At 50.2% G+C, this 26,361-nt stretch overlaps 2 protein-coding genes across 2 annotated transcripts in view; one reads left to right on the forward strand and one right to left on the reverse strand.

The window, feature by feature from the left end:
• Positions 1–5,192: 5,192 nt before the first annotated feature.
• PRG3 (proteoglycan 3, pro eosinophil major basic protein 2) lies at positions 5,193–9,230 on the forward strand. Its single transcript, XM_007998448.3, has 5 exons — positions 5,193–5,490; positions 6,286–6,599; positions 7,261–7,392; positions 8,236–8,347; positions 9,172–9,230. Exons 1-5 carry the CDS (start codon positions 5,430–5,432, stop codon positions 9,228–9,230), a joined length of 678 nt encoding a protein of 225 aa, XP_007996639.2. The 5' UTR covers positions 5,193–5,429.
• A 6,570-nt stretch (positions 9,231–15,800) lies between these two features.
• P2RX3 (purinergic receptor P2X 3) overlaps positions 15,801–26,361 on the reverse strand; it is a 32,796-nt gene continuing 22,235 nt past the window's right edge. Inside the window, exons 9-12 of the mRNA XM_037999312.2 lie at positions 18,588–18,681; positions 18,253–18,318; positions 17,251–17,328; positions 15,801–16,810 (exon numbers count right to left, since the gene is read on the reverse strand). Coding sequence (XP_037855240.1) covers positions 16,697–16,810; positions 17,251–17,328; positions 18,253–18,318; positions 18,588–18,681 — 352 coding nt within the window. The 3' untranslated portion in view covers positions 15,801–16,696. The remainder of the gene's footprint in view (positions 16,811–17,250; positions 17,329–18,252; positions 18,319–18,587; positions 18,682–26,361) is intronic.

Genomic DNA, 26,361 nt, shown 5'->3' on the forward strand with positions numbered 1-26,361 from the left:
AGTAAGTTGAGAAAGAAATCAAACTCAGGTCCATTTCAACTATTGTTCTACGAGAATCTGTTGATTTCAAAGATGGTGGACTATGGGTTCAGCCCTGTGGTGAGTGCTGTGAGGATGCAGCTGAGGTGGAATTTTCACTCCTCGCCCTATTGGACTTTATATTCTGGTGTGGGAAGGCATTGCTTCCCTTATTCCAATATTAACAACAAAGGGTAATAACATTTCCCATTTATTAAGCATTGATTGGTATCAGGTTCTGTGCTAAATGGTAGGTGAACTTTGTCTGGTTCCTCATAAATCTCTGCTGCTGTGGGTGTGTGCTTTGACAGAAGTTTGACTTCCAGTACACAGAGATCTTCTTTGGGGGAGTAATATCGAGAAGGGGCATGAAGGAGGCTGCAGGGCTCCTAGTCACATCCTGTATCTCGACCTAGGCATGTTCACATTGGTGCTTTCACCGCAAAGACTCCCCGAGCAGTCCACTCTACAGTGTGCTTTATAGGAGCACATTGTACATTCATTACAAAATTTTTCTTGGCCGGGCACGGTGGCTGATGCCTGTAATCCCAGCACTTTGGGAGGCCGAGACGAGCAGATGACCCGAGGTCAGGAGTTTGAGACCTGCCTGACCAACATGGAGAAACCGCGTCTCTACTAAAAATACAAAAAAATTAGCCGGGCATGGTGGCACATGCCTGTAATCCCAGCTACTCGGGAGGCTGAGGCAGGAGAATCACTTGATCACTTGAACCTGGGAGGCGAAGGTTGCAGTGAGCTGAGATCATGCCATTGCACTCTAGCCTGGGCAATAAGAGCAAAACTCCACCTCAAAAAAAAAAAAAGGTTTTTTTTTTCTTAAAAAGTAAAAATCATGAAATAAAGGGACTGGGCTAATATTCCAAAATATGGGTTTGTGTGTGCATTTTCCTCTCCTGTAAGATACTAACTAAACTCTGTGAAAAGTTTGTTAATGATTCTTTGTCATTGAATCCATGGAGTTCCTTACACAGTGCAGAGCACAGAGTAGGGGTTCAATCAACAGTACACTCACTGCTTTTTCATAGACAAGGGGCACCCTCACTCAACCCATGTGCCAGACATATTTCTGAGAGCTTTGCCTAAGCTGGTCTCACGGGAGGCAAATCTTGTCATTAGCCTTAGTTTACAGATAAGAAAGCTGAGGCAGAGAGGGGCTGACCCTGGAACTTGTGATTTCATTATACATCATCCTACACTGCCTCTCAAGATGGCAAGCCCTACCCTCTGCATAATGAGGGGATGGACTGAATCTTGGAACAAGAGGCAGAGTTTGAAACCCCTATGAACATAAATGCAAACATTCTGCCAGAGGCTTGGGGTTCCACGGATGCTGAAAACAATGTTGGCATCATTGGCTAGATCATCTGGGAGTAACACATCTGGGTGTGTCAAAAAAGCAAAGATTTGGGAGTCAGACAGGCTAGGATCTGATGCATCATTTGTTACTAGTTGTGCAAACTTGGATAAGTCATTTGACTTCTCTGAGTTTTTGTAGTACATATATAGACTAGAGATGGCAATGCCCAATTTGTAGGATGACTTTTAAGGATTAAGCGGTTGTTAAGTAACAGATGTAAAAACCTTAATGAAGCATAGTGTCTGGTCCATGGAAGACCTTCAAAAAAGTTTTTTCTTGTTTTAAATCAGACAGAAAAGGTCACTGAGGTCATTGGAATATCTTTGCCAAGGGTTTATATACAATGAAAACAGGGTTGACATGAAAGAGGGAATGGCCTGTTCAGGAAGGAGGTTGATGAGAGGAGGCTAGAGAAACATAGCTAGTGGGCGGATAAGGAGCTGGGAGCCTATGGTTCAGGCCTGTCTCTACTTGCTGTGTGACCTTGGGCAACTTGTTTAAAATCTCTGAGATGCCATTTATCCATCTGTGAAATGAAACAACGAGGCCGGGTGTGGTGGCTCCCGCCTGTAATCCCAGCACTTTGGGAGGCCAAAGGCAGGTAGATCACCTAAGGTCAGGAGTTCAAGACCAACCTGGCCAACATAGTGAAACTCCATCTCTACAAAAATAAAAAAAATTATCCAGGCATGATGGCGGGTGCCTGTGGTCCCAGCTACTCAAGAGGCTGAGGCGGGAGAATCATTTGAACCTGGGAAGTGAGCCGAGATCATGCCATTGCACTCCAGCCTAGGTTACAGAGCCAAGACTGTCTCAGAAAAAAAAAAAAAAAGAAAAAAAAAAAGAAAAATGAAAAAAGAAAGAAAAGAAAAGATAAAAGAAACAATGAGTGAGTGTGAGGCTTATGGTGGCATTGGTTCCTGAGAGCAGCCAACCATATTAGTCATCCCAATCACCATGTGAAATGGTACCCCTGACCTGGGTCAATTGATGAGGAAGAATAATGGCAAATGGGGGTCTATGCTTCTACCCTCCACCACTAGGGAGGTCTCAAGCTTGGAATTCAGCAACCAGGTTTTTAGGTCCTGGACCTGGCCCATCCTCCTACAGTCAAGTAGATAAGTGGAGGGTTTGGTCCGTTGGGCTAAGGAGATAGTGATCAAGGCCGTTACTCTGCAATCAGACTCAGAAGTGGCCTCTCAGTTACTTCTCCATTTGTGGGTCACCTTGGGAGAGCAGAGGAGGGGAAGGAATTTAGGTCTTCTCACCCTCTGGGCTGCCTGTCCCTGCTCCCTGAACCCTGGAGGGCTGGGGTGGAATATGGAGAATAAACCTGTACCTATTTTTTTTTTTGAGACAGAGTCTCACTCTGTCACCCAGGCTGGAGTGCAGTGGCATGATCTCAGCTCACAGCAACCTCTGCCTCCTGGGTTCAAGTGATTCTTCCACGTCAGTCTCCTGAGTAACTGGGATTATAGGCACCCACCACCATGCCCGGCTAATTTTTGTATTTTTAGTGGAGATGGGGTTTCACCATGCTGAGCAGGCTGGTCTCAAACACCTGACATCAGGTGATCCAACTGCCCAGGCCTCCCAACGTGCTGGAATTACAGGCATGAGCCACTGTGCTCAGCCCTACAAATCTGCACTTTCTAATTGACAAGGGTCACCCTCCACTCATGTGCTAGGCATACTCATGTTCTGAGAAGCATACCACAAGGATGCCTCTGAGTTCACCCTGACAAGTCCACTAGCTCTTGGCAGAGATATCTGGCAAATTCAAGGTTTGAGACATGCTGGCCTCTCTTTAACATGCAGCAAATTTGGTTAGAGCTTGGTCAGTTAAAATTTTAATGTTTTGTTTTGCATTAATTTCAATTTATAAGAAATATTTCATTTCTATTTCACTATTTTATTTATCTTGAATAGTGAATTTCTTAGTGTCCCCTTAATTTCTTAGTGTCCCTGAGTTGAGAGCCTCCCCTGCCTGATTCTAGTCCAGACCCTGAGGTGACACAAGGCTGGTGGGAGATGGGAGGTGAGGAGGGGAGGGTTGGGTGGAGAGGATGATCTACAGAATGCTGGAGAGACTCCGCGTGGAGTTTTTCATGCTGCCTGCTTGCCAGCCCCGAAGCTATGCCTTAAGGTTGGACAAGGTGGTATATTCTAGATCAGAGATCCTCAACTGGGGCTATTATTTCTCCCCAGAGGACATTTGGAAATATGTGGAGACATTTTGATCATCTGCGGGGGTGGGGAGAGGTACTACTGACATCTGGTGGGTAGAGACCAGAGGGGCCATTAAACTTCCTACAACGCCCAGGACAGTCCCCCACAACAAAGAGTTATTTGACCTCACATATTAATAGCACAAAGGTGGAGGAACCTTGATCTAGATCTGCAGCACAGAAGAAAGGATGTAGATTTTTCACACATTAAAGATGAGAAAGCTCACGCTTGTAATCCCAGCGACTCAGGAGGCTGAGGCAGGAGGATTACTTGAGCCCAGGAATTCAGGGTTACAGTGAGCTATCATCGCAGTACTTCACTCCAGCCTGGGTGACAGAGCAAGATTTTGTCTCTCAAAAAAAAAAAAAAAAAAAAAAAAAAAAAGAGGCAGACAGGCGCAGTGGCTCGTGCCTGTAATCCCAGCACTTTGGGAGACCGAAGTGGGTGGATCACGAGGTCAGGAGTTCGAGACCAGCCTGGCCAACATAGTGAAACCTCATCTCTACTAAAAATACAAAAATTAGCCAGGTGTGGTGGTGGGCGCCTGTAATCCCAGCTACTCGGGAGGCTGAGGCAGGAGAATCGCTTGAACCCGGGAGGCAGAGGTTGCAGTGAGCCAAGATCGCGCCATTGCACTCCAGCCTGGGTGACAGAGCAAGACTCCATCTCAAAAAGAAAAAAAAAAAAAAGGATGAGAAAGAGAGAAGAGTGAGAAAGAGAAAGGGAGAGAAAAGAGAGAGAGAGAGGAAAGAAAGAGAGAGAAGGTTTTGGAGTCAAAAAGACTTAGAAATTCCAGTTCTTCTACTTCCCACGGAACCTTTGCAAGTTGCCTTCTCTCTTTCTCTGAATCTCACATTTTGCCTCTGTGAAGTAGGGGTGGTCATACATGCCTGGTGGAGACGAGGTGGAGATGAGGGTGAGGGGTGTGTTACACACAACACCCCTAGGATGGGTGAGAGCTTGGGAGCACTGAGCCTCCCCTTCCCCTCCTACTGCCTCCCCTCATTGTCTCCCACAAGCTCCCTGGGATCTCCACAAACAGGAAGCTACTCCTGGAGTTAAGGTGTGTTGTTCAGACTGGGGCACTTTAGGGGGCATAAATAATAATTATGCCTGGACAATGGACATAACATCCAGGGCCTCCTGAAGCAAACCAGGGTGTGGGGGCACCCATACATGGCAGTAAGCCCCAGGAGGCAGGTCCCTGCAGTCCCAGCAGAGAGCAGGGCACAGGGTTGAGATAACTGAGCAAACTTCCTTATCAGCTCCTTTATCCCCAACCCTGGCCTAGAGCAATCATTCTGGCCTCTTCCCACTTCCCCCAAAAACCCAGTATAAAGGCTGCTTCTGGGCCCCGAAGGCAGAGGCACTGAAAGTGGAGGTCTCAGACTCTTGGAAGGTGAGTTCTCTTCCGGCTGCCCAGGCAGGACCAATGTAGGCCCTGGGAAGAAGCAGCACCTCATAGGGCAAACACGTAGGAGGCCTGTCCTTAGGAACATCGTGGCTAAGCAGACCTGTCCCCGCAGGGGCAGGAGTCTGGGCTGAAGGTGATACTGGAGAGCAGCAACGGAGACTGGAAGACAAACGAACTTTTGTACCTGAGTTATCCCTCCCACTATTCCTTTTCTAGACTCTCCAGCTCAGCGTCTGTTCATGGCAAGAAGAGAAAGCAATCGAGTTTGCTCTTTAATCAAACAATTAAACAAACATTCCCTCTATACTATGTGCCAGGGGCTACACTAGATACATAAAGACAGCCCTCAGAAGGAAGGTGGAGTAGCGTCCTCACTAAAAGACAGAAGATATGCAACGCCTCCTGCTCCTGCCCGTTCTTCTGCTGGGAACAGTTTCTGCTCTTCGTCTGGGTAAGTCTCTCCCTTCCCTCCTCATCCATCTTTCTCTTTTTTCCTTTTTCCTACACTCCCCTCCCCCAGCTTTTATTTGCACTCATGAGGTCAGGACCACAGCCTTCCCTCTTTAGCCGATACAGCTCATCTCCAGTAAGATATCACCTGGACTCAGAACTATAACCTGGAACTTTCTTTTTTGTTTTTTTGTTTTTTGTTTTGAGAAGGAGTCTCACTCTGTTGCCCAGGCTGGAGTGCAATGATGCGATCTCGGCTCACTGCAACCTCCGCCTCCCGGATTCAAGCAATTCTTCTGCCTCAGTCTCCCAAGTAGCTGGGATTACAGGCATATGCCACCACGCCCAGCTAATTTTTGTACTTTTTGTAGAGACGAGGTTTCACCATATTTGCCAGGCTGGTCTTGAACTCCTAACCTCATGATTCACCCACCTTGGCCTCCCAAAGTGCTGGGATTACAGGCTTGAGCCACCGCGCCCGGCCAACTGTAACCTGTACTTTCAAAAGGAAAAACCACCCACCTGTTAAGATGAAGGGCTGGTGACTGCTCTGGGCTTCTCACACGTGCTTTCTCCCACCTTCAAAACACACACTCATGGTGTTGGCCAGGAGTCAGGTTCTTGTCCATTTGTGGGTGTGACCCGAGAGATCTCTCCTTACCTAACACCAAGGAAATCCTCTAGTCTTGGCTTCAGGTGGAGTTCCTAGGAAAGCTCGAGTGAGGTTGCTGGAGCTGTCCACGGTGCTGGAACAAGGAGGCTCTTGACCTAATGGTAGGTTACCTCTTTTTCCCAGAGAATGATGTCACCCATCTGGAGAGCCTAGAGACAGAGGCAGACCTAGGCCAGGATCTGGCTAGTTCAAGGGAGCAGGAGAGAGACTTGGCTCTGACCGAAGAGGTGACTCAGGCAGAGGGAGAGGAGATCAAGGCTTCTGCCTGTCAAGACGCCTTTGAGGATGAGGAAGCCATGGAGTCGGACCCAGCTGCCTTAGACAAGGACTTTCAGTGCCCCAGGGAAGAAGATATAGTTGAAGTGCCGGGAAGTCCAAGGTGCAAGACCTGCCACTACCTATTGGTGCAGACTCCTAGAACATTTGCAAACGCTCAGGTAAGTAGTACGGAGGCTACTGCGGAGGACCTGGGGGAGAAGAGAGTACATTCAGTCTTCTGTTCCCTATTTATTTAGGCTAGTGCATCAGAGTCACCTGTAGGTATTGTTAAAACAGATTTATGGGCCTCACTCGCACAACTTCTGATTTAGGAGGGCTGGGGTGGAGCCTGAGAATTTGCATTTACAACAAATCCCCAGGTGATGATGATATTGTTGGTCTGGGGGAGAACCACTGATTTAAACAAAAGGCTTCAGTGTTAGAAACACCTGTGTTAAATTCTGGTTCTGCCTTTTATTGGCTGTGTTACCCGGGCAAGTCGTTTTGCCTTTCAGAGCTTTAGCACCTTCCTTTGTAAAATGAAGATATATAGCACCAACTTCTTAGAGTTGTGGTGAGCATTATATGAGATAATACATGAAAAGTGTTTGGAATAGTCACTGGATCATAATAAACTCTCAATAAAAGGTGGTTATAATTATTATGAGTATTATTATTTCCTGCAGGATTGTCCTGATAGCTAATTAAAGAGCAAAAGATAGGATTAAGGGAAGCGAGTAGGTTTATTTTTAACCTGAAAAGGGATGCTGGGCTCTTGCCTGGAGACTCAAAAACTTGAAATAAATAAGAGGAAATTCTCTACTTTGTTTCTGTCTGCAGAACATCTGCAGCAGATGCTACGGAGGCAACCTTCTCTCCATCCACAACTTCAACTTCAACTATCGCATTCAGCGCTATGCTAGCACAACCAACCAGGCCCAGGTCTGGATTGGAGGCATCCTCAGGGGCTGGGTAAGTCAGGGGCCAACTCTCGGGTGCAGTAAGTTCTTTCTGGTTGTGTTAAAGTAGCACCTGATGGTGCCAAGCTTCAGGCCAGCAGCTAAAGTGTCCTTAATGTGGCAGGCAATGATGTTCTGGAGCTGGCTTGTACTGGCTCAGGAGAACTGATGGTGCACATCTCTTCCCAACTCCATGCTCAGTGACTACATGCTTGCAGCTTGACATCAGCCATGGTGGGAGTATTTACACACAGGAAATTGGCAATTGCTACACATCAGGGCTCCTTTCTACTCCCCATCCTTCCACCCACCCCAAGAGCTGGTATAAACATTTACCAGCATACCACTGGAGTCACGAGACAGAGTCCAGGCCCACCCAGCTTAGTCACTTAGAAAGCTAGCTAAATAAGTTTCTCGGAGCCTTGTTTTTTGTTTTTTTTTTTTTTTTATCCCTGAAATGGGGACCTTCTTCTCTCAGGGTGGTTCTGGAATTGTGGGTGAATAAGTGGCATTATATTTGGTACTCAAAATATGGTCCATAGATCAGCAGTACCACCATCACCTGGGAGCTTGTTAGAACTGTAGAATCTTGGACCCCACTGCAGACCTCTCGAATCAGAACCTACGTTTTAACAAGATCCCGGGGAGATAATGTACACACAGTAAAGTTTGAGGCTCTGTGTGATGGCTGAGAGAGATGGTTGCTCTTCTTGTCACTGCCTGGAAACTCTTAGGAGTGGGTCTCTAGGGTGTCTGGCTCCTGGCCGGGTAGGCAGTGAGAGAAGTCAACAGGGGGTATTCTGTGAGGTCCTGGATCTGAACCTCTGCCCTCTGACCTAGCCTATCACTTCTCTAGTTCCTGTGGAAGCGGTTTTGCTGGACTGATGGGAGCCACTGGAATTTTGCATACTGGTCCCCAGGGCAACCTGGGAATGGGCGTGGGTGCTGTGTGGCTCTATGCACCAAAGGTGAGGGGGAAGGGCACCAGGGCAGGGAGAAGGGGTAGTAAAGTGGATTCTTAATACTACCCCTTTTAGCTGCCTGAATACACTTCCCCAAACTCAGACCCTCCTGCTGACTTAAGAATCAAAGTCCTGTGTGTGAGGAGGGCTGAGACGTAGGGAATCCTCAAAGCAAAACCAGGTGATAGGAGTTCCGGAGAGGGGGTGGGGGGTGGGCCGGATGGTGTGTATGTGGGAAAATTCTTTGCCTCCTTCAATATGAGGGCAATAGATTCCAACAACAGATGTGACCAATGAGAGTAGCGGAAGTGGATATAAGGTGTGGATGAGAGAAAAGGAAGGATGGGGGAATTAGGGATGGCTGAGAGACAAGATGCCGGTCTCCAACAGCAGATGTGGGCAGCAGCATGGGTGCCAGATGTGAGGGACTTTAGTATAGTGGCTAAGACCATATGTGCTGGAGAAAGACCGCTGCAGTTCACATCTCAGCGCTGCCACTTGCTGACTGAGATACAGGCACGTTGTCTGTCTCCACTAAGCCCCCGTTTCCTCATCTGTGAAACGGAGATAATGGCAGCACCCACCTCGTGGAGTCGTGGTAAGGATTAAATGCAATAGTCCACCTAAGTGCATCTGATGCATTTAGCACACAGCCTAGCTCGCAGTAAGAGTTCAGCAAAGGTGAGCCAGTAGGGATGTGGGGCAAGCATGCAGCTGGCAGACGATAATGGCCATTGATGGGGACATAGGGGGCCCCTGAGGAGGGAAGGAGATGAAGCCCAGGCCAGACCCCGTGGGGCAGTGGACTTCACTGTGCTCTCTGCTGCTAGGAGGTTATTGGCGACGAGCTAAATGCAACAAGCAACTGCCCTTCGTCTGCTCCGTCTAAGTCAGCGGCACGGAGATCCTGCCAGCAGCCTCCTCCGGCCCCCCAACCACTCCTGCTCATAAATCCAGACCTCTCACAGCACTTCCTGACTCTCGTTTCTTTATTGCTCACTTTGGGGGATTACCCCAGTTCGGGAAAATCCTGAAAGCGTTCACTCTTTCGGGAAAGTGACCGATGGGGCTGGCGGCTGCGCTGGGAGGCGGAGCGGGACCCGGGGTGGTGCGGTCCAGAAGGCCTCCTTGGGTGTGGGGTAGGGATGGGGGGATTGGGGCAGGGGTGTGGGTGGTGGGAGTAGAGGTGGTAGAGATGGGAGTAGGGGTGGGAGTGGGGAGGTGGGGCGATGGGGTAGGGGTGGAGGTGGGAGGTGGGAGAATGTGCCTAGGGATGGGTGTGGCAGAGGTGAGGGGTTGGGAGTAAGTGTGGGGGTGGGAGGTGGGGGGATGGGAGTAGGGATGGGTGTGGCAGAGGTGAGGGGTTGGGAGTAAGTGTGGGGGTGGGAGGTGGGGGGATGGGAGTAGGGATGGGTGTGGCAGAGGTGAGGGGTTGGGAGTAAGTGTGGGGGTGGGAGGTGGGGGGATGGGAGTAGGGATGGGTGTGGCAGAGGTGAGGGGTTGGGAGTAAGTGTCAGGTGGGAGGTGGGGGGATGGGAGTAGGGATGGGTGTGGCAGAGGTGAGGGGTTGGGAGTAAGTGTGGGGGTGGGAGGTGGGGGGATGGGAGTAGGGATGGGTGTGGCAGAGGTGAGGGGTTGGGAGTAAGTGTGGGGGTGGGAGGTGGGGGGATGGGAGTAGGGATGGGTGTGGCAGAGGTGAGGGGTTGGGAGTAAGTGTGGGGGTGGGAGGTGGGGGGATGGGTGTAGGGATGGGTGTGGCAGAGGTGAGGGGTTGGGAGTAGGGGTAGGGATTGGGGGTGTGGGGGTGGGAGTAGAGGTAGTGGAGATGGTGGTGGGGATGGGAGTGGGGAGGTGGGGTATGGAAGTAGGGGGGTGGGAGGTGGGGAATTGGGAGTAGGGGTGGAGGTGGGAGGTGGGGGGATGGGAGTAGGGGTGGGGGTGGGAGGTGGGGGGATGGGAGTAGGGATGGGTGTGGTGGAGGTGAAGGGTTGGAAGTAGGGGTGGGGGTGGGAGGTGGGGGATGGGAGTAGGGATGGGTGTGGTGGAGGTGAAGGGTTGGAAGTAGGGGTGGGGGTGGGAGGTGGGGGATGGGAGTAGGGATGGGTGTGGTGGAGGTAGGGGAATGGGAGTAGGGGTGGGGGTGGGAGGTGGGGGGATGGGAGTAGGGGTGGGGGTCAGAGGTGGGGGGATGGGAATCGGGATGGGTATGGTGGAGGTGAGGGGCAGGGAGTATGGGTGAGGATTGGGGAGGTGGGGGGTGGGAGCTCAGTTGGGGTGCTTTTCTGGTCCTCTCGCTTTGTTTGGATTCAGTATGGGGTACAGGTTGGGGTGGCTTTCCAAAATAAAGGCCATGGAGCTGATTCAAGAGTTGGTGTGGAACATTGAGGTCTCACCTAGGGAACACCACGAGGAGGTGGGGAGAAAGCAGTCTTGTCTTGGGGCAGACTGCTTCTCAGGCCCTGTGCCTTTCTGGCTTCTGATAATGGCCCCCAATTCCATTCCCAGTCACCTCTGTGAGTCCCCAGCCTCCTCTGAGGCATGTTCCCCATCCATTGCCAGGAGGGTGATGGTCCTCCCCTTCCTTCCTCCTGGCCTACCTCTGCAGAGGGGCCACATCCTTAGGAGGGAGCGGCTTCTCCCCAGCAGGGCCCTGGGCGCAAAGCCAGGGTGTCTGGTAGTTCCCATTCCCAGTTCGGCAGCCCCAGGCCTCTGTGTCTCTCCATCACCCACTTTCTCAGACCCTGGGGACATTGAGAGAGATTATTGTTGCTGCTCTTAACTTTGTCACAGATGAGGTACTGGGCTCCAGGAAGGAGGTAGAGTTGATGAGGCAGGAAGCTCACATCTGAGACTGGGTATCAAGAGGGTAGAGAGCCCTGGATTGTGGGGGGTGGAGGCAGAAAGGAGAGAGAGACTTCTCGGGAGTGTATTTCTACATGGGGCCCAGGGAGAATACAAAAGTATTTCTGTGTGTGCACATGTACATGTGTGCATATATATCCTGGTGTGTATATGAGTCAGTGTGTATGTGTATACCTGTATATGTGTGAATTTATATACATAAATGTGCATAAATCTGTGAGTCAGTATGAATTTGCACATTGAGTGTGCATATATTTACATATCTCTGTGTATTTATGGATATGTCAGTCTGCATACACCTGTGAATGCATACGTCTGCAAAGCTTTGCAGGCTTATGTTCCTGAATCTCTCTGTGTATGCATATGTGTCTTCCTCTGTGTCTTTGACTGGTATGTATGTGGGTGGGTATATGTCTCAGTGTGTGTCTGGGCATACCTGCATACAGGACTACGTTTGTGTGTATGTGTATATCTGTACCAGCATCTGATGGGATGTGGTTTCAGGAGCGAAAAGAAGTTTTCCTGGATGTGCTGTGTTTCTAAAGGTGCTAAAGTTGAGGGGACAGGATCAGAGAGCCCTGGGGAAAATGGGTGATGGAGAGAGCACAGAGATGAGGCCCTTAAATATGGGCAGGCCTCTGGCAACAGGAGAACGGGTACTGGCATTGCCAGGGACTTTACCCATGCTGGGCCCCAGGGACTGTCTCTACATGAAAAGGCCTGTCCTCAGTAGAGGGGTCTGTCTAACTTCAATGGTTGGAAATTGGGTCAGGGAGCTCCTAATCACAGCTTATCAGGTGGTCCTTCTCCCCAAGGGCATGGAAGGGGAGCTATCTGGGAGTAGGGCCCCACACAGGTCTGCGCACTACACACTACAATAGTCCATTCTTTTTTTTTTTTTTTTTTTAACTTTATTTGAGGTTCATGGGTACTTGTGCAGGTTTGTTACATAGGTAAACTCATGTCACGGCGGTTTGTTTGCTGTTCAGATTATTTCATCACCCAGGTACTAAGCCTACTACCCAATTTTTTTTTTTTTTTTTTTTTTTTTTTTTTTTTTTTTTTGAGACGGAGTCTTGTTCTGTTGCCCAGGCTGGAGTGCAGTGGCACAATCTCGGCTCACTGCAAGCTCTGCCTCCTGGGTTCACACTATTCTCCTGCCTCAGCCTCCCAAGTAGCTGGGACTACAGGCGCCCGCCACCACACCGGGCTAATTTTTTGTATTTTTAGTAGAGACGGGGTTTCACCGTATTAGCCAGGATGGTCTCTCCTGACCTCGTGATCCACCTGCCTCGGCTTCCCAAAGTGCTGAGATTACAGGCGTGAGCCACTGCACCTGGCCTACCCAATATTTTTCTGCTCTTCCCCCTCCTCCTACCCTCCACCCTCAAGGAGACCCTAGTATTTGTTGTTCCTTTCTTTGTGTTCATGAGTTCTCATTCTTTAGCTCCTACTTATAAGTGAAAACATGAGGTATTTGGTTTTCTGTTCCTGCTTTAGTTTGTTAAGGATAATGGTCTTTAGTGCCACCCATGTTCCCAAAAAAGACATGATCTCGTTCTTTTTATGACTGCGTCGATTCCATGGTGTATATGTACCACACTGTCTTTTTCCAATTTGTCATTGATGGGCATTTAGGCTGATTCCATGTCTTTGCTATTGTGAACAATGCTGCAGTAAACATTCTCATGCCTGTGTCTTCATAGTACAATGATTTATGTTCCTCCGGGGATATACCCAGTAATGGGATTGCTGGGTCCAGTGGTAGTTCTGCTCTTAGCTCTTTGAGGAATCGCCATGCTGCTTTCCACAATGGCCGAACTAATTTACACCCCCACCAAGGGAGTACATGTTCCCCTTTCTCCACAACCTCACCAGCATCTGTTATTTTTTGACTTTTTAGTAATAGCCATTCTGACTGGTGAGATGGTATCTCATTGTAGTTTTGATTTGCATTTCTCTAATGCTCAGTGATACTGAGCTTTTCTTTTTTTTGTATGAATAAACCCATCCTTTTATTTTTTTCCTATTGGAGAGTCATGCTTTAAAATACACCCATTTTTGATGCTATGCTTCTAGAACAGTGTCATCTGTCTGTGGGAGTGGGAAGGACAGGCGATAAAGGAAGTTCTGTGCATGTGGTCTGGAGACTGGTATTTCAACTGAATGCCAAGCCCCTTATATCAACCTCTACTTATCTCCCTGATGGAGAAAGGACTTTAGCCAAATCCAGAAGCCCAACATCCTGCCAGTCAAAATCAGGGGTAGAGGTAGGGAAGGGAAAGAAGAGGGGCTAAGACCCCTCCAGACTGAAGCTTACTTGAGGCAGGCCAGGGTAGATAAGATGTCCCTCAAATCTCCAGCATGATCTAGCATTAGGCCTCAACGTCAACTCTTGTATTTTCATTCCTTTGGCTGATTAAGGCCTTCCAGTCTTGAATAACCCCTGATTAAAAAGGAAATACTCTTGAGAGAAGAAATTCCCCAGAATGTTATCTATTAATACCCCTGGAAGGCTGATTGGCAGCTTGCTGAGAACAAGATTTTGTGAGAAGGAATACAGAAGGAAAGGATGTGTGGAACTATCAGTGGAAATGGTGGCAGTGGGGTGGGAGGGGGAGAAGAGAAGCTATTAAAATGGAGATAACGAAGCAGAGCCAGGGCTGTGCTCACTATTTTCTCTTCCTAGAAACCCAAGAGGACTAGGACTTTCCCAGTATCCTTGCAGTAAAGCTGGGCTCTGCAGCACGCTGCTGAATCCTGCCAATGCAAAGTGGCTGGAGATGAAGTAAGCCCACTCCAGGCCTGGTCTTCGGATTACCCCCTGTGATCCTCCAGTTTTCACTTTCCCTGCAACAGTGACCTGGGAGTCCATGTGTCTCAGATGGCACAGCTACCAGATGGAGGGGGCTGTCTGACCTACTTTGCTGTATTAAACCTTGCGATTTTACTTATTACTGCAGCAAAACCTGTATTACCTGAATGAGCACACATAGAAAATAGAAAAAAAAAGGTACTAACAAGTTTCTGGATTTTCTCCAGACAGATAGAGCATAGAAGTCAGGATCTCAGACTCCAAAGTCATAAAGTTCTAGGTTCAAATCCCAGTTCTCCTATTTCAGTTTCTTTATTTTAGTATGCGTCAGTTTCTTCTTCTGTAAAGTGGGGGGTTGACTTAGACAATCCCTGTCACTCATTTGGTCCATTGCCTGCCAATGGTAAGTAATCAATGTTGGCTTTTATGCTGAATGATTAAAGAGGCAATTTAGTGTTAGGAATGGGCATGGGTTCCAGATCTCATTTCCATGTACTTTAAATTTCTTTTTCTATCAAATAGGATTAATATCAAACCATAGCAGACTCACCAGGGTTGGTGTGAGGATCCATGTGATTATGTTGGTGATTGTGCTGAGTAAACCATAATGCAACAGAGACAAGGTAGCTGTTTTTATCACGACTGATATTAACCCTACATCTAGCACACAGAAGCGGTAACTTAGTTCAGATATGGGGAGGACAACCTCAGGCTCACACACTTGCTGGCCGGCTCCAGAGGGGCTGAGGCACCTGCAGGAGGACCACCTCCATCTGAGTAAAGGGGAGGGGTTGCGGGAGGGTCCCTCCAGGACACCACTGTCTCCATCTCCCCATTAGAGAGCATCCCTATGACCCCAGCCTCCCAAGAACTGGATTCCCCAGGAATGCCTGGGGACTCCCAGATGGAGAATGTAGTGCTGGCTTCACTGATGTCTCTACTGGAGAAGCATAGTCTGGTCAGATCTCCAGGCACTGCCCAATTCCCAAGGCTGACCCTGGGGAGATATGCCCCACCATCCTGGGCATGAGGCTGTGGGTTAGGGCAGAGTGAGGGAAGGTGTGCTGAGCCTTATGTGGAGATGGTCTTACCCCTTCTCCCCCTGGGGTGGGGGGTCATTGGGCAAGGCCTTTGCAAGTACCCACCGTTTGAGCCTCCTGAACAACTCCTGAAGCTGTCCCCTTCCCCACTTCCTGTGCCTTGTGTTGAGGGGCCGCTCTCCATCTACAGTTGAGCTGGTGCTGCTAAGACCTCATGATCATGCCTACGCTGACTGCCAGATGCAGATTTATCGTGAAGCTATCAAAACATTCTTTAGTCTCATTCACTAGCATGAGCCCCTTCTAACACCTAATTTTGTATTCTTTCTAAAGAGATGCCCCCAAATTGTATATGCTTAGGATTCACAAAACCTAGGTCTGCCCCAGAGCCCTGCCCTGGAGCAATTTCTGGGCCTCTCACTGTAAGAGGGGCCAGAAAAGGGGATAGAGGATGTCTGGGTCAATGGACCCCGCTTCCTATTCTTGCCTCCTTCCCTGAAGGGCAGGACATGTGGGTTCCTTTTTGGCCATGAACTGTGGCACTGAACCAGTCATTTTCCCTTTCTGGCCTCAGTTTCCTCATCTGTAAGCAAGAGGGTTAGATAAGATGGTTTCTAAGGCCCCTTTAGCTTCTAACCTTAGAAAACGGGGCACCTTATTAAGACCCTATGGGGACAGGCCTGGCCGACCCAGCTGAGCAGCTCACAAGGCACCAGGCCTCACTGGAGCCTTTTCACCGATGTTGTAAATGAGGACTGCTGAACTCCTGGAACAGGGTCCCAGCCTATGACAGGACCCCAGGTCTGGGAATCAAATCCCCAGAGTGAGGGGCCAGATGTGTGTGGGTGCGGGGTCCCAGAGAAGAACAAGAATGACCCCTTCCCTGGTTTGGAGAGAGAGCTGTGGGGTGTGATGAGGAAAAATTCACCGACAGCCATGCCTTCGGTTTCCTTCTAAATTTGGGACCCACCCAAGTCAGAGACGGGGTCCCTCACCACTGTCTAACCAGTCTCCCTGAAATGCAGCCTTTGTTGCTGGGAAAGGCATGGGGCTTACTCTTTACTAACTGAATCATGGCCAGGGCAGAGGCGGCTGAAGCAGCAGGGCTGAGGCCCCCGGGAGTTCATTCTTCTCTCATGGGGTGTAGGTGATGGAGTTAGTCAGACGGAGGTTCACATCCCAGCTCTCTCACATCCTGACTGTCTGGCCTGGGGCAAATGACTCAGTCTCTCTGAGCCCTGGTTTATCTTCAAAACAAGGGAAACTAATATGTACCTCATAGGATTACTCTAAGGATTAAATGAGATAACGTGTGTGAAAGTGCCTGGCACCTGGTAGGCCCTTGTGGCCATCTGTTCTACATCATCATTTCTACTCTTTGGGAAAGGGACGGCTCAGGTGCTCCTGCCCCAGGGGTCAGGCAGATGGGGTCAGGCAAGGAGTGAAGGTGAGATTGGGGTCTCAGGAGGGGGCACTGCCTGTCTGCTAGAGCAGTGGGAGGCCCAGACACCTGGGTCCCAGCTGTGCTCATGGAGTGAGCAGCAGCAATGCTCTTCCCTCCCATGCCCCCTTGCTCAGGCAGGGTCCCCTGTGGGGAGGCCTGGAGCCTTTGTGAGTGTGGGTCCCTGGACAGAGGCCCTAGTGGCCTATGGAGAAGGCCCCCGAATCGGTGGACTGCTTCTCCGCCGTGGTCTGGTCGCTGGGGTACACTGGGTTGGTCAAAGCGGCGATTTTCAGCGTAGTCTCATTCACCTGCAGGCAGAAGAACTGGTGTTACTGAGTTCTGACTATGGGCAATGTCCTCCCATGTGACCCCATTTTCCAGACTCAGCAGCGGGTGCCCATGACCCAGTCATGAGGGGAGCCAGGATGTCTGTGTGATCCCAAGGCCCCTCCTATGTACCCTGAGGGCAAACAGAGCCCCCATTCATCCCATGGCCTCCCCTAGTCCTGCCCCAGAAATGGAGAGGGGAGGTGACGGGGTGGGAACCTTGACAGAGATGACCCACAGAACCCCCAAGATTCTCTGCAGAGCCCAGTCTTGGCCAAGTCTTCCCTTGGACCCCAAATATTCATTGAGGCCTGGTGAACTCCCCTTCAGAAGGTCTCAGAAGGGGAGCCACTGAGAGTCCCTGCCCCGGCTGCCCTGCCCGCTCTCCCTTTCATCCAAGGGTGTCCCTCCCCCAACTCACCTCCTCAAACTTCTTGGCCTTGTATTGATCGGCCCCCTTGAGGAAGTTGAGCAGGATGATGTCACAGAGAACAGTCCCCTGGAGGAGGAGAGGCAGGGCGGGCTCCAAGGGGTGCCCTGGGGTGGGTGGGATCAGGGTGGCAGGAAGTGCTGGGCTCGGGCAGCACCCCTAAGCTGCCTAAACAGTGGGCAGGACATTTCACCCTTGCAGCACACTTTTGGGACAGTGCTATGGTTTGAACGTCCTTATCCAAACTCATGCTGAAACTTAATCCCCAATGTGGCTGTATTGACAGGTGGGGCCTTTAAGAGGCGATCGGACCCTGCGGGCTCTGCCCTCATGGACGGATTAATCCGTTCATGGATTCATGGATTCATGGATTAACGGGCTCTCATGGGAGGGGAGCTGGTGGCTTCATAAGAAGAGGCAGAGAGATCCGAGCTAGCACATCTGCAGACTGCAGGCCAGGGTGGGGACCAGTCCTTCAGGGAGGCCTGACTGATGTTCCCTCTTAGAAAAATGCCCAGAGACTTTGCAGAATGTTTCAGGGATGCCTTCCCAGCTCCTAGGGGTGACCCAGACCACAGCTGCACAGAGAGAGGACTGCGTGGGGTGGAAGGGTGGAAGTCCCTGAAGGCAGGCTATGTGCCCACCCTGCCACGTGGGCTCTGTTCCTCATTAAGGCATCCCAGGTCTGCAGAAACCCAGAGCCTCCTCCCCCAGCTACACGGTGAGAAACAGGAACTCTGTAACAGGTGGAGCCTCCTGAAAACGGGAAGGCTGCTTCCGGAGGTAATGAGCTCTCCATGACTGGAGACGTTCCAGCCAGTGCCGACGCAGCAGGGTGGTGGCCAAGGAGACTGAAGCACCTGGCAAGTGCGGGGGGTGGGGACTTTACATTCCAGGCAGAGGCAGAGCTGCCCCCGTCACTCCCCTGCCTGCTGGTGCCAGTCTGGGCCCCACTCTGGCTGGCCCGTCAGAGCCTGGAGGGGCTGAACTCACCACTCCCACAGAAGTAAAGGCCGCCACAGAGCTGATGATGGTGGGGATGATGTTGAACTTGCCAGCCTGTGTGCACAAAGACCAAGGCGAGTGGGCAGAGGGCCCACGGGAGGGGGGTGAGGCCTGAGGCTGCACGTGGAGCCAGAAGGGTTCTTCACGGATCAGTAGGTCCCTCCCCTTCACGGCACAGGTGAATCGATGGGAGAGTGACCCGCTGAGGGTGTCAAAGCTGGCCAGCAGCAGATCCCTGCTCTCCAGAGGAGCTTCTTCAGAACCCGAGAGGTGGTCCGGGCTGCCTCCCCCATCCACCCCATCTGCCTGGCCCATGGACTCACATTCCCGTACACCAGCACGTCAAAGCGGATGCCGAAAGCCTTCAGGAGGGTGCGGTACTCACTGCCATTCTCCATTTTGTAGTACTTGGCAAACCTGGAGGTCAGAAGCAGAGATGGGTCCCTCTGTGGGCTCCTTTCTCTCCCGCCTGAACCTTCCGGGCCCTCCAGAGCCCTGTGTCTTTGCTCACTGAGCAACCCTTACCGATGGTTTCTGAGACACCTGCCACGCCCCTCCCTGTGTGGTTAGCTGGCCCCTCGCACAAGCATCATCTTGGGGGCTTCTTATAAAAGCAGATTCCTGAGCTCCACCCTGAACCCACAGAATCAGCATCTCTGTGGGTGCAGCCCAAGAACTTGCCTTTTATTTATTTTTATATTTTTGAGACAGAGTCTCACTCTGTCGCCCAGGCTGCAGTGCGGTGGTGTGATCTCGGCTCACTGAAACCTCTGCCTTCTGGGTTTAAGCGATTCTCCTGCCTCAGTTTCCCGAGTAGCTGGGATTACAGGCACGCGCCACCATCCCTGGCTAACTATTGTATTTTTAGTAGAGATGGGGTTTCACCGTGTTAGCCAGTCTGGTCTTGAACTCCTGACCTCAAATGATCCACCTGCCTCGGCCTCCCAAAGTTTCCCAGCTGTAATCAGCTGGGATTACAGGCTGAGCCACCATGCCTGGCCAGAACTTGCCTTTTAAATAATTTCCATCAGTGATTCTGATATGTTAGAAAGTTTGAGCCACCGCTAGACTCCAGGCTTCTTCAGTTCCATTTGTCTGGGTCTCCCAGAGCCCAGCTCACTCTGCTTACTTGGGTTCAAAGCCTGGCTCTGCCGCTTACTGACTGTGCAACGTTGGGCCAGTTACTTAACATCTCTGAGACTCAATTTCCTCATTTGCAGGTGGGAATAATATACAGAAGTCCTGCTTCATAAGGCTGCCATGAGAACTGAGTGAAACCACACACGTCAGGGGTGTAGACAGCGCCTGGAACACAGTAAGTGCTCAGGAAACACTCGCTGATGTTGGCCATTGTTATTGTTCACATTTATAGAGCAGTTTTAAAAGGCGCTTTCAGACTCCTTGTCTCATTTCACCCTTGCAACAAACCTTTGGGACAGTGCTACGGTTTGAATGTCCTCATCCAAAACTCACGTTGAAACTTAATCCCCAACTTGGCAGTATTGACAGGTGGGGCCTTTAAGAGGCGACTGGACCCTGCGGGCTCTGCCCTCGTGGATGGATTAATCCGTTCATGGATTAATGGATTAATGCGCTATCATGGGAGGGGAACTGGTGGGTGTGTAAGAAGAGGAAGAGAGATCTGAGCTATCACATTAGCACACTCAGCCCTGCTCCACGTGACACCCTGCGCCCAAGACTGCAGTCCCCACCAGTAGGAAGACTCACCAGATGCGGCTGGCTCCACAGCCTTGCACTTCTCAGCCTCTATACATGAAGAAATAAATTCCTTTTCTTTATAAATTACCCAGATTCAGGTATTTTGTTAGAAGCAACGGAAAGCGGATGATTATAGATAGGCATGTGATGGCTCTGTTTTTCAAACGAGGCTCTGAGGGGGTGAGGTGACTTGTCTGGGGTCACCCAGAGCTGCTGCTGAGCTCACCAGCTGGTGAGCTCAGCACTAGATTTGCCCAAGTCCAAGACTCTGACCCCTGCACCGTCTCTGCCTTGGCTTCCGGGTGCCGTGAACTGTGCTGGGGACTTCGGAAAATGATCCCATTTCATTCTCACCACAAACAGGGGTTAGTGTTCAACGCAGAGGTGAGTGTTCAGACCCCCATTTTGCAGATGCCTATGGTAGGGAGGAGATTTGCCTGTAGTTTCGCACTTAGTGAAGTGCTGGATTTGGGATTCAAATCGCATCAGTCTTTTGGCTTCTCAAGCCAGTGCACTTTCTGCTGTGTGGCTCTGCCCATCACGGGCCAAACTCTAACATTAGGAAAATGTCATCTCTTTGGGCTACTGTCCCACAGCTGTAAAATGGGTTTCTGATGCCAGTAACCTTGGAAAGTGGTGAGGATTAAGTGAAATCAAGGGAACGAAAGGGCCCAGAAGCTCCTTAGCCTTGTGGGGTCGACATTGTTCCCTCTCAGTGTCTCCAGTCCCCCACAGATTCCCAGGCCTCTCCCACCAGGGGTCTGAGAAACTGATTCCCTGAAAGTGTTCAGTGATTGACGTGATGCTCCTGACAGGGTTATTTGCATTTGAATCTGTACAACAGAGAAGGAAATGCTCAACCCAAGTGAATCAATCATGGCGGGATTACAGGCATGGGAGGAAGATAACTTGTGATGGGGAAGGAAAACGTCTGCCACTATCTGCTCTGGCTGCCATCTGGCAGTGGGGCGCTCTGGAATCAGGCAGAAATGAATCTAAATCCTGGCTCCACCACTTGTTAATGTGCCTCTGGGATTCCTTAGCCTTCAGGGTATCTGTTTCCATGTCTATAAGCACAGGTGTGCTCATGCCCCACTAGAAGGTCTGTTGGTGAGACAGGGTAAGCGCGGACATCATTGAGATTCTTGTGTTGGAGACTCTGTCTGCTCCTCCACACCCATTCTCTGTCCCTTCTGTGCCCAGTTCCGGGCCCTGAGAGCCTGGTCTGCAAAGACTGCTTTGGCCTCCATTTCCAGGTGGGTTCAGCCAATGGAAGGCACTGACAGGAGATCAGAGGGCAGGGAAAAAGAAAGACCAGGGCACTGAAGTGGCTGGGCAGCCTGGGCATTTTTTCAGGTTCTGGGAATTGCTCCTCTCCTCGCTCCCGCCAGCCTAGGTGGTAGCAGCTTGGCCTCATTGCCAGCACAGAGGCCCTTCACTGGCCTGGTTAGTTCCCCTCCCTTTACCTCGAATGCACCTTTGTGTACAGTCTCTTTATTCAATCACCCCTGTGAGGCCACCCACTGTTTCCCCTCAGGACACCTACCCTGACCACTCCCACTTTACAGAGGAGCAAGTTCAGTCCTAGAGAGCTTTATCTGGGTCAGGAGGGAGCACAGGAGAATGGGTGACACATTTTCTCTCTGCCTGTGCGTGGGCACGAGCAGAGCTGGTGTGCCTGAGTGATGCACCTGTTGCTCCAGTAAGGCTGAGAACGACTCAGTGAAAAAATGGTTTCCAGAGGAGCCTGACCTGGGAAGGTGTTTCCTTTTGGGCTGTGCAGCTGAGGGAGAGGCAGGGGAGGCAAGAGGATCCCAAGAAAGAGTAAGACCCAGAGTAAGAATGAGAGTGACCCTGAGAAGGCAGCAGAAAGAAGTGCAACCACTTAGCTGGAAGAGGGCTTGGAGGTCAGGGAAAGAGGGGAGGGGCTAAACCAGCTTTAAAATGATGCTAAGTTCAAGTTTAGGTGGTGGAGGAAGATAGCTTCACAACCAAGGCAAAACAGAATGAATTCAAGGTGCAGCAAAAGGAGAATAATAGGATGGACACAAGAGAGGACATCATTTCTACAAAGACGACAGGGTCTAAGAACATAAATTCTTCAAGGAGGACTCTTAGGATATTTTAAAGAAGTTTGCAAAAGAAGTATCTGGAATGGGCAGAAGGCTCCAGGAAGTCCTTACTGTGGCTTTCAGACTGTTCTGAAGGTAAGTACATACCATCACTGTCTCCATGCCCACTGTTTATAGAGCACCAGCAATATAGGTGGTTCCTTAATATAAGCATCTCCACTAATCTCATGAAGATTACACTGTTGTTGACCCATTGTACAGATGAGGAGACAGGTGAGAAGGTAACTTGCCAGAGCTGGGATTCTATCCATACTGATGCCTCCAAAGTTCATGCTCATGTCCCTTGAACCGTCCTGCCTCTGAGCTCTTGGAGGCTGTTAAGGATAACGCAGCTCTTGTGCGAGATCTCAAAGCCTTCTAAATACTGTGTTCTGTCTCACATCACTGGAGAATTCAAGGCCCTTGTCTCAGAGATTTGGCTTCTCATGCCCATGGGTAGTGGGCAGGGGCAAGAGGGTGGGTCACAGATGTTTGGCTAGGGCAGAGGCTGGGCCTGCGATCCTGAAATCTTCACCGCTGGCCAAAAGCTGCAACCATGAAAACGGCTCTGACAGTGACATCAACTTGGAGAACAAAAAGTCGTATCCTGGGCACTGCCGTTCAAAGTGAGGGCTGGCTAAATTTATCCTGGGAAGGAATGTGAAGGGAACAGGGAGAAAAATCAAAGCGGACTTGGTTTTTCTCCAGCACCTGCCTTCCAAGAGGCAATAAGCATGGTAAGATCATTATCTCACCAACCACCCACCCTCTGAGGAGGGTTGGCAGGGACTGGTTCTCTTCCCGGGTGGAGGGAGGAGGAACAGAGCTCAGGGAGTGTGGGCCCAGGCTGCAGACAGGAGGGGTAACCCAGGAGTCCCAGCTTCTGCACTCTTCTGTGGCTGATGGGGATCACAGAATCTGCCCACCCCTGGGGCAGAGACGGCTCATTGGTCACCAGGGTCTGGTTATCTCCTCTCTTTGCAGATGATTAGACCACATTTCCCAGTCCCCTGCATTTAGCTGCGGCCCCATGACTAGTTTTTGCCAGTGAAATGTGAATGACAGTGTGGTCTGTTCCCTCTGGACTGAGGTGGTTTAGAGCAGTGTACCTTCTACGTCTTCCCTTTCCTCACCGGACGGCCAGTTGCTCAGGAGTCAGGAGAGGACTCTGAGACTCTAGAGAGGCTGAGTCAAGATGGCAGGAGCCTAGAGCCCTGAATGACTGCACGGAGCTCCCCACCCCCACTGGCCCTCAGTGCACTGTGCCATAGGCAAGAAATCGACCTTCACATTAAGTCACTGAAATGAGGGGTTTGTTTGTTATAACAACTAGCAATACTAACCCTGACTGTTACAAACTCCCAGAATTTCATGGGCGAGAGATGTAATTTGCCAAGGGACAAAGAAAGAGCTGAAGTTGGGGAGTTACTCAGGATTAGACAGAGGGCACAGTCCCTTGATGCTACATCCCAGGAGTAAACCCTCTAAGGAGGCCCTAGGGGATCTGGGTGTGGTGCTATGGCTGTTGTGAATTAGCTTCTTGATCTTGGGAAAGTCAATCGACTTCTCTGAGTTTTTTACTTCAACTGAAAAATGGGAGGAAAAAGAGCTCTGAGGAGGATGAGTTGAGAGAGTGTCCATATATAGCCAGTGCTTAAAACGCATCCCTTTCTTATCCTAGCAAAAAGATAAAATGAAACAATATCTACATTGACTTTGATCATTACACTCTCTTGGCTCCTGTAGATAATGATATCAGTAATAATGACAGCCAGCATCTACTGAGTGCTCCTCTGTGACCAGACACTGTGCTACGTGCTTTATGCTTATTAGCTCATTTAATGCTCACAACCACCCCATTGCATTTAAGTACTGTTGCTATTCCCATGTCACAGCTGAGGAATTAGATCAGAGAGGTGAAGTAACTTGTCTAAGGTCACAAAACCAACAGTGAGTGAAGCTGGGATTCGAACCCAGGCAGTCCAGTTGTCAGACCCACACTCTTAGCCAGCATTCTACACTGTTCTTTTGTTGCCTGATTTCTGTGAGGTCATAACTAATTTTGTTCTCCAGCTGGGGCATCTTTTTGCATTTGCTAGGTGGGTCTCCATACCCAGAATCCCTGGCTGGGAGCAGACAGGAAGCCTGGCGGACCGTGCAGTGTCAGGACAGAAGGACCTTGCAGCCTCCTCATCTAAAAAGGGGAATGGCTCAGCTGCATACACCATGCCCAAGGCTTGATTTCCCCCAAGTCCTCTGGTTCTTACCAGATCACTTTTCTTTTTCTTGGTTAGGATTGGGGTTGGTGAGAATGACAGCACCATTTGATACCTTGGCCCCTCCCGACCTAGCCCAGTCCACCTGCCTTATCTGCAGGCTCTTCTTCCTGCCACACACTCAAGTTCCAGCCACACCAGACTACCTGCCTTCCTGCATTTTCTGAACACATCCCACAGACACAGACGTCTATGCTTTTCCCCATGCTGTTCCTCTTGCCTCCCTTTCCCACCGTGCAGACTCCAATTCATCCATTAGGGCCCAGCTCAGATGGCCTCTCGTTCTTTTAGCATTCAACAAATATTTGGAGCACACCTACTCTGTGCCAGATACTGTTTCAGGTACTGCTGATACCTTGCCAAGCTCTGCTGTCATGAGAAGGAGAGAAATACTAATTAACCACACAAGCCCATAAGTAGCTAAAATCAGATATAAGGAAGGGCTGGGAAGGAGAGGAGTGCCATTCTATGAGCATGGTTAGATGCCTGACCTAGGCTGGGGGTTAGGCAAGGCTTCATGTGAAAAGGACCCTGAAACCAGAACTACCATTTAATCTAGCAATCCCATTACTGGGTATATAACCAAAAGAATAGAAATCATTCTATTATAAAGATACATGCACGCATGTTTATTGCAGAACTGTTCACAATAGCAAAGACATGGAATCAACCCAAATGCCCATCAATGATAGACTGGATAAAGAAAATGTGGTATGTATACACCATGGAATACTATGCAGCGATGAAAAGGAATGAGATCATGACCTTTGCAGGGACATGGATGAAGCTGGAAGCCATCATCCTCAGCAAACTAACACAAGAACAGAAAACCAAATACCGCATGTTATCATTCATAAGTGGGAGCTGAACCATGAGAACACATGGACACAGGGAGGGGAACAACACACACTGGGGCCTGCTGGGAGTGTGAGGGGAGGGAGAGCATCAGGATAAATAGCTAATGCACGCGGGACTTAATACCTAGGTGACAGGTTGATAGATGCAATAAGCCACCATGGCACACGTTTACCTATGTAACAAACCTGTACATCCTGCACATGTATCTCAGAACCTAAAATTAAAAAAAAAAAAAGAAAGTGACCCTCGAGCTGGGGCTTCAAGGATGGAGAGTTAAAAGGGCAAGAAGGCCAGAGGTGGGGGCCGCTTTCCTGGCTGAGGGAACTGCAGGCCCTCTCATGGGAAAGAACGTGGTGTTTCTGAAGCAGCTGGAAGAGGGTTGGTGGGCTGGTGGGTAGAGGCAGATGGAAGTGGCAGCGGCTGGGTCCACACGCCCCAGTTGGCAGCCAATTGTGTGCATCTCTTCCCAATTCCATGTTTAGTGACTTCACCCTGGTAGCTTGAAATTGACCATCCTGGCCGGGCGCGGTGGTTCAAGCCTGTAATCCCAGCACTTTGGGAGGTCGAGACGGGCAGATCACGAGGTCAGGAGATCGAGACCATCCTAGCTAACGCAGTGAAACCCCGTCTCTACTAAAAAAATACAAAAAACTAGCCGGGCGAGGTGGCGGGCGCCTGTAGTCTCAGCTACTCGGGAGGCTGAGGCAGGAGAATGTTGTGAACCCAGGAGGCGGAACTTGCAGTGAGCCGAGATCCTGCCACTGCACTCCAGCCTGGGCGACAGAGCAAGACTCCGTCTCAAAAAAAAAAAAAAAAAAAATTGACCATCCTGGAGTATTTACCTCACAGAAATCCAGCAATGCTACAAACCAGGGCCCTGAGCTGAGACTGGGACATCCCCTGGGGCTGCCTTTTCTGTCTCTATTAGGATTCAGGCCTCTGCTACAGTATCTGCCACACCAGACTATAGCTGATAATTTGGACTATGGACTGTGGACTATTAGCCATATCTCACTGTTTCTTTCTCTTCTTTCTTTTTTTTTTTTTGAGACAGAGTCTCGCTCTGTCGCCAGGCTGGAGTGTGCAGTGGCACGATCTCGGCTCACTGCAACCGCCACTTGCCAGGTTCAAGT

This window comes from Chlorocebus sabaeus, chromosome 1 (assembly GCF_047675955.1).
Source record: "Chlorocebus sabaeus isolate Y175 chromosome 1, mChlSab1.0.hap1, whole genome shotgun sequence".
Classification (NCBI taxonomy): domain Eukaryota; kingdom Metazoa; phylum Chordata; class Mammalia; order Primates; family Cercopithecidae; genus Chlorocebus; species Chlorocebus sabaeus.

Bases quoted from the DNA above. Each gene is read 5' to 3' on its own strand.
- PRG3 (XM_007998448.3), top strand. From the start codon at position 5,430: ATGCAACGCCTCCTGCTCCTGCCCGTTCTTCTGCTGGGAACAGTTTCT. The intron at 5,491-6,285 runs GTAAGTCTCTCC...TCTTTTTCCCAG, and splicing joins AGTTTCTGCTCTTCGTCTGG to AGAATGATGTCACCCATCTG. The intron at 8,348-9,171 runs GTGAGGGGGAAG...CTCTGCTGCTAG, and splicing joins TGTGGCTCTATGCACCAAAG to GAGGTTATTGGCGACGAGCT.